The 7874-nt window shown below is 49.5% G+C and overlaps 1 protein-coding gene across 10 annotated transcripts in view; it reads left to right on the plus strand.

Annotated features, from left to right (window-relative positions):
* Window positions 1–7540, plus strand: part of ATP8A2 (ATPase phospholipid transporting 8A2) — a 729626-nt gene extending 722086 nt beyond the window's left edge. For all 10 annotated transcript variants that reach the window (XM_070049167.1, XM_051850719.2, XM_008259895.4 and 7 more), the window contains one exon: window positions 1687–7540. In XM_070049167.1, the coding sequence (XP_069905268.1) occupies window positions 1687–1784 (98 nt within the window). In that variant the 3' untranslated portion in view covers window positions 1785–7540. The remainder of the gene's footprint in view (window positions 1–1686) is intronic.
* The last annotated feature ends 334 nt before the right edge of the window (window positions 7541–7874 follow it).

Consider the following 7874-nt stretch of genomic DNA (forward strand, 5'->3'; position numbering starts at 1 on the left):
GCTAATAGAACTGCAGGCCCTCTCCCCTGACACGGAAGGGTTAGCCCCAGGGAGAGTCTTTCCAAGAGTCTTTCCATGTGAGGAGCCAGCGGAAGCAAAGACCTGCCTTGGGTTTATGACCCCTAAGTCACTTTAAACCTGGAGACGCAGAACAACATGGGTTTCTCACTCATTCTACTGAGGGTTTGCTTCCCAGTTCTGCCACCCTATCTTGATCTGTGACCTTAGGCTAGTAATAAAAAATGTCTAAGCCGCAGTTTTCCCATCTGTGAAGTGGGAAGACGATGTTCATGTATCTACTAGCGTTGCTGAGAGGATTAAAAGAGCTGTTTGTAGACAGATGTAGTCATACGCATAGCATCTAATAAGTGTTGACTGTTACTTATTGTTAGTTTATGAGCTGATTATAAGAACCATTCTTCCTGTGGCTACAGAGTCAAACATTCAATTCCTCTTGATTTGGTTGTGTGATCTTTCTCTTTATCTGGAAATAAACTCACTTCAGTTACTTAGGACCAGTTTTAATCAAGCCAATTTAAAAACAAGAACGTCCAAGCCTCACGTGCTCTTTGCCAGCTTTCACTGGTAGCGTCGTGTGTGTTTTCCCTGGCAAGTTTACAGCATCATAAATTCGCTGGGCAGCCGGCAGCAGCAGGCAGAACAAGGCATTTCTCTTGATTGGCCGTGGAACAAAGAGCCCAAGGCCAGTGACCACTGCTGCCCACACCAAGCTCCACCATGCCCCTCATAAGTGTGAGAGAAACTGACAAAAGTTTCTGCAAAGTGGTACATTTATTTTGGTGCAAAAAAAGAATGTTTGAAATGGGCGAGTGGGCATTTGGCACAATAGGTAAGCGACAGCCTGGGGTGCCCACATCCTATGCCCAAGTGTCTGCGTGGAGTTCCAGCTTCGCTCTCTGCCTCTCTGCCTCGCACCTGGGAGGCAGCAGGAGATGATTCAAGTGTTGGGTCTGTGCCACACACATGGAAGACCTAGACGGTACTCCTGGCTCCTGACGCTGGCCTGACCCAGCCCTGGCTGTTGTGGGTTTTGGGAAGTGAGTGGGTCAGCATGTGGGAGATCTCTGTCTCTATGCCTTTCAAATAAAATTAAATAACTAACTTTAAAATTTCCTAAATCATATATGAAAAGTCTTCAAAATCCTTATGGAAAATGCATATATGAATTCAATTCCATGTATAGATTTTGAAATTTTTTGCACCAAAATAAACCTACTTTTTTTTTTTTTAAGATTTATTTATTTGAAAGGCAGAATGACAGAGAGGGAGAAAGAGATCTTCCTTCCATTGGTTCACTCCCTAAATGGCTGCAGTGGCCAGGACTGGGCCAGGCCAAAGCCAGGAGCCAGGAACTCCATCCGTGTCTCCCACGTGGGGAGGGAGGGGACAAGCACTTGGGCCATCTTCTGCTGCTTTCCCAGGCGCATTAGCAGGGAGCTGCATCAGAAGTGGAGCAGCGGGACTCAAACTGGTAGCGCCCATATGGAACTCTGGCGGCACAGGCAGCGGCTTAACCTCCAGGCCACAGCACCAGCCCCTGAGCTCATCTTTCCAACCCAAAGTTGCAGAAACTTTTGCAAGCCCCCTTGGAGGAGACCTACCCCTCAGAACCTGCCCTGCTAACAGCTTCAGCTAACCAGCCCTTCCCGTGTGCTGCTCTTGCAGATGGCTACGCCTTTTCTCAAGAAGAGCACGGAGCTGTTACTCAGGAAGAAATAGTCCGTGCGTACGACACCACCAAGAAGAAAGCGAGGAAGAAGTAAGATGCGCGTTCTCCCGACGGATCCGAGGAGACACACTCGGTTGGTTGCACCCGGTGTTAACACGTCTTGGGCAGAAGAGACAGGCGGCAGCCGCCGAAAACACCGGACACACATTTCTGTGGCCTTAGCCAACCAGTTGGTTAGTTATATATCCCCTCGCACACCCGGAGTAGAGCCCGCTGGGGAAGCCATTTCGTTCCCTCCCCGTCTGTCTGCAGTGCTTGGCCGGACTTCTGTTTACATTGTTATGAAGCATTCCGCTGTGCTCTGTGAGGTGTGAAATTAAAAACATTATGTTTCACCAATAGCTAAACCCCAGGACTAGTTGCGAGAGAACAGGAAGGCGGTTTTATGTTGCGTGAGAGACCCATCTCGTGTGACTTCGGCGGGCGCGCCCGCTTCCTGTTGGGTCCCTCACAGATGACGTCAGCCAGGCCGCCTGCAAAGGTCACCCTGGACGGCTGACACTGGCGCCTTGCGTCCTGTTTTGTGTGTATGGAGTTGGCATGAACTTCCTGATGGCGGTGAAATCACGAAAAGCCTATCTTGGGGTGGTAAATCAGAGAACATTTATTCGACGCTCAGCTACAGTCGCGGGTGGGCAGACCGGCGACCCGTGCCTGTGCACCCGCGCCAGGTGCCTGCCAGCGTCGACCACCCGACCACCGCTGTGCAGGCGCCCCCCCATGCTCAGGCCTTCTGCGTGGCTGGCCACTGTGCTCAGTGCATGGCTGCTGCAGCCCACCAGCCCCGTCTGCACCTCTCGCTGTCCTACTGCGGACTCCTAGGGATGCCGGAAGTCCCTTCTCCCAACACTCTTTTCGGTCTATATAAGGAAGAGGAACAGCTATTCCACCTGTATTCCAAACGTTTACCTGCTCCCTTCTGGCTGGGAAGTCTCCGGTCAGGTGGCGGAGGAACCCCCAGGATCCATTGCCCAAGCTCCAGACCCCAGGCCTTTGACAGCCGCTTGCATTAGAAGGCATGTGTTTGGTGGGAGTTGAGATCACATCTTGGATTTTCACTGTAGGGAAATGAGCGCCTCCTTCTTGTACCAGTGGATCACTCCTGTCCCTCTGTAGCTTTGGGGTGGAGCATGAGGCAACCCAAAGGGAAAATCCGAGACATGGAGAGCGGCCAGGAACATTCAGAAAGAGAAGGAAAGGCAGGGGAGAGCCAGGGAGGGGCGCCCAGGACAGTTTCCACCAGATGTCCCCTCAAGTCAAGCCCTGAGTTGCAGAAGATCCTTGTCATCAGCTTCTTGTGCGTAGAAGCTCAAACAAGACCTTGACTCGCAGTCATCATGGAGGAGAATTCCAGCCATTTCAAGGGAATGCCCATTCTTAATATCGACCGGGGACCTTTTGGGGTATCAGTGTCCTGTGTTCCGAGACAAGGCAGCGGTGTGCTGAGTCCCTGGCTTCCCCAGCTGCACAGCCCCCTGTTCTAAATTTGGATCGAAGCTGGATGCCTTCGGGCATGAACGTGAGCACCTGGAGCCCTAATAAGTGACCCGCCTGCAGGCATGTTCTCTCCTCTTTGCTTTGGTTGCCAAGGCAGATTTTTGGATGGCTTAAAGTAAATACTTCTGGGCAGCTGTTACTGGTTAAAATGGCACAGTTCCTCTGGGAACGGTTGTGCTAAATTAGGAAATAAAACAATAGTGCACTTTGCTTCCTAGCCCTTTTATTTTCAGAACTTCCACAACGTCTTGGCATTGGAAATCAGCTAGAATGTGATTTGCATCTCGTGCTGTGGCTGGGGTGCAGGAGGGGATGGTGGGGAAGTGCAGCAGTACAACTTGCAGGTGAGACGCAGAAAATCGCCCTTCCTTCCCCAGAGGTGCGTAAGAGGTGTTTAAACACTAGAGCAGCCAGCAGGCTGAATCAGTGAGGGACTGCGGTGCAGAAAGTTTGCAACAAAAAGTGTACCTGGAGGTGTAACACAACACCCCAAGGTTTGTGTCTTCCCTGCACATCAGAAGATCATGGTCAAAACCCAGAGCGCAAATGAACATGGGAATTGATTGTGTGTTAGGCATTTTCACTATGTGGGAACTTCACGAAGTCCATGGAAGAAAATCAAGTGATAAATTTATTTTGGTGCAAATGACTTGAATCTAGGCATCCTTTTTTTTTTTTTTTCATAATAGTATTTTTCATCAACTTTGTGAAGACCCGCCTCATGTGTGGTTTCATCTGGGATCTAAGCCTGTTTGGAAAGAGTGATTTAAAACTGAGTTTTCTGTCACACACTTAGCTCTTTCTGGAACTTGCAGCCTTCCAAATCGTGTTTGTGAATTAAACTGTATGTTTGTGTCTGTTTGGAGTTTTTTGTTTGTTTGTTTTATTTTCTTGGTTAAAGCACAGTTCACATTTTCTGGGATTTATGTGTATTTTCCTTTTCTTTGGAGAAGCAGACTAAACAGTCTTTGAGATAATGAAATATGCACACGGGAGAAGAGACTCTTCGGAGGCATGCCTTTCTATTTATCCTCCCCTGTGATGAAGCTTTCTTATAGCCAGGGACTAGATAGGGTTTCGAGGAGGAACAGCTGTGACTATGTGTGATATAGAATATTCAGCCAGCGCGACTTGGGGCTGTGTCACTTGTCCTATCTTTAAATTGAGGTCAGAATGTCACACAAATCCCTTCCCCAGGGAAGCGGGTGGATGGGACCAGGTTGCATGCCCTGGCTGTCAGCTCAGTGGAAATGCCACCTGGGACTTGTCAGTCTGCCTCACAGGCTGGTAGGTCATGCTCGGTCAGCACTCAGGGGCCTGCCTATGGATAGCCTAAGCTGGCAGAACCACTCAGGTCAACGCTTCCACCAGTGCTGCCTGTAGCCAGTCGGCTCTCAGTTGAGGCCGCATGGCTGACAGCAGGGAGAGGCCTGCTACCGTGTGAATTTAGTTCTCAGTCTACCGCTCATGCACCCATGCCCGCAAGGGTAGCTGTGAGAAGACAGACTGCAAAGGGAGGAGGGAGAGCAGAAGGCATTAGAACCCGTGGCTGCTCAGAGTCCTGTCTCTGTGTGGAGTATCCCAGGCTGCCTGCTTGGCATCATGGTCCCATCTCCCAACCCAACAGGTGCACACGCACACACACACACTCACATGGAGAAACAAGTGACCACTTTTGGAGATCATTGTAGCATACAAAACCTGTGCTTCGGAGAAAGAAAGGAGATGGTGTTGCTTTAACACTCATCGTAAAAGGGGAGCCAGGGTTGGAGCAGAGATCAGCCAAGAACTGTGTTGACGTTTGCTTTTCCTTGACAAGGCTTCGGGTTTTGCTATAGGGAGCTGGCAGTGAAAACCAGTAATAACTTGTCAAGAAGCAGTGAATAATGGAAAGACAGGGAATCTGGGGAGCTAATGTTTGAAAATGCAGATGGACACACTCAGGTGAATTTTTTAGGAAGAAGGCTATAGCTCTGTTCTCCACTTGTTGTAGCAGTGACCCTTTATCTTGTTTATCTGAACCACAAGGTTTTCTAGCAGATCAGCTGGTTCCCAGGGATTTATGTCTCAGCCCCTACCTTGAATAGAATGTTTGCAAAATGCTGCTGTGGGAGAAGGCAGGTCTTTAGCTCTGAACATGTGAAAACAGTGCACACATTTCAGCCCCGGTTTAAATTACTGCTCAGGGTCATTGTCCCAAAGTAATTCAAGGAGTGATTTAGCTTCAGCATTTGAAATGTAGCCTCCATCTCCTGGGATCCATAAAAAAATGTGAGCAGGCAAACCGCGGCTCAGCAGAGCCTGCAACAGTAACTTGGCAGAGGGTTTAGGTGAAGCCCGAAGGTGGCACCCCTGTCATATTCATCAGGCATGTCCCTCATGCAAACGCTTAAGTTACCAAATACACTCTTGGAGAGCGCCATTCACTAAGGCTGCCCTGCTGAAAATAAATAAATAAAAGTGCACACTAGTTGGTTTTATTGTTGGTTTTGCATTAGCTCAAGGCAGGTATCTGTCCTGTTTAGTACTACCTTGAGGGAGTTCAGTGAACCTCCCAATAAGGCTTTTTTCCATCTTGAAGGACAGAAGGATTTCCAAAGGGTCATAGAGTGGGGACCGAAGACCCCTGTAACGACATTATTATGTATGCATGGAAGGAGTAGACCAGGAATATTCAACTTGATGTGTTCTTCCTTTATTTATTTTTCCCCTCCGCATCCCTAATCATCCAACATTACCCATTTTCATTCCCCTTCAACCTCCATGAGTTGCTTTGTTTGATCTCATACCTGCCATACCTGCTGGTTCTGGCTGTCTCGCAGCGTGTTGGGTGTGATTTGTGAATGTGGGACTCAGGCTCGAGTGGGAAGCGAAGGTACTGAGTTGACATCAGCCTAAGTGGTCAGAAACCACAAACAACTGGGATCCGCAAAGAGAGCTGAGCTCACCCCCGCCCCGCATGGGATCCATAGACGCCGACCTCGGCAGAACACCTCTGCTCTCCCAACAAAAGACTGATTCTTTTTGCACCCGGCCTGGCTCATTGTCAAATGACAATCTCTGGCCCGGGTTGCCTTTGAGATATCTGCTCTGCTCCTTCTCCCAGGCGTCGGACCAAGAAAAACAGGCTCACACGATTAGCCCACAGGCGCTGCCGCTGACCTGGCTGCAGAAAGGAGACGTGTTTGTTTGAAAAGTCAGGAACAAAATGTCAGGTGGCTTTGATTTATGACAGAAATAGGAAGAAGAAAGTTGAAGGAACAGCACTATCCAAATAACCCTGCCCAGGAAACTTAGGGGTCAAGAGAGCTTATCACGAGCCTTTTATAGGTGAGCTCTTCCGTGCGGAAGAGAAGAGGCCGGAAAGAGGCAGAGGCCGCCAGAGCAGCTGTGAACGCACTGGCCGTGGCTCAGAGCGGCCAGGGGTGGGATCCGGTTGTGTTGCCAGAGATGGTGTAGTGTGCAGTTCCAGTTGAGATACCAACCGCCAACACTACACCAATCACAAAACAAAACAAACATCTTCCTGCTCATGGAGTTCCTCGCCCTCCGACAAGCACCGCCATAAATAGAGGCGCTCCTTCTGTGTCAATTAAAACAAAAATCTCCGCACCAAGAAAGTCTGGGATCTGTCACTAGCAAACTCATATGGAAAGGACTGAAGCCAACTCTGGCTGTCCTCTCTGGTGCCCTTTCCCATGTCTCCAGTGATGGCAGAGCTCAGAGACCAGCCAGGCTGCGCCCCTGCAGCACCCGCACACACACCCCGTCCCTGACCATCAAGGGCAATGCCAGGGCTTTGGTGGGGCCAGCTGCAGGGGCGGGGCGTCGTTCCTGCGGGTCCCTCAGTTGCCGTTTGAACGCAGCATCTTTGTGGCGTCTTTCTCTCCTGTGAGCAGAGCCATGTGCTCTCCTGTCACATCTGTGCTTGGATTGCTTAAATATTGTTTGTGATGGGAGATTTTAATCTGGTTATGCAGGGGGAAGCGGGCTGTGGGGCACATTTAATTGGCTCCCAGCAGAGCGGTGAGGCTTCTGAGGCATGTGGGGATTTTGTTCCCTCCCTCTAGAAGTGTTAGCGTTTTCACGTCCTATTAATGTCCTCTGATTGTTAAATTACAGCAGCACATTCTAGTGGAGCTGGGTTCTGTCCTGGAGTGAATACAAATGAAGAGCATCTACTTGTATGTTTAGAGGTTTTTGGAGAATTTAGTGATTTGTGGCTTTGATCAAACCTGTTGACTGGTATATGTCTACACAAACCTGTTTCAAATAAATCTTTTGGTAAAGTAAGTGATTGTACCGTGTTTTATTTTGAAATTTTCTTTGCTGCTAATAAGCAATTCCAGCCATGGGGACTTAGGACTGTAACACAGGGCTTTGTCAGCAGGTGCACACTCTGCCTGCAGAGCTGGCTGTGGCCAAGGCGGTGCTAGTGACTGGCAGCCATGCCGGAGAGACTGAATTGCTGATGAACGACAGTGCCTGCTCCAAGGCTGGGCTCCCTCCAGGAGAATAGGGTCCCAAAGGTCACTCTGAGCTTGGATTTGGTCACTCAAAGGAAGACTTTTCTTCCCCTGCTCACTTCCCTCCCAGTTCATCTCAGATCCCTGCAGACAGATGGGGA

The sequence above is a fragment of the Oryctolagus cuniculus genome, chromosome 9 (assembly GCF_964237555.1).
Source record: "Oryctolagus cuniculus chromosome 9, mOryCun1.1, whole genome shotgun sequence".
Taxonomy (NCBI): domain Eukaryota; kingdom Metazoa; phylum Chordata; class Mammalia; order Lagomorpha; family Leporidae; genus Oryctolagus; species Oryctolagus cuniculus.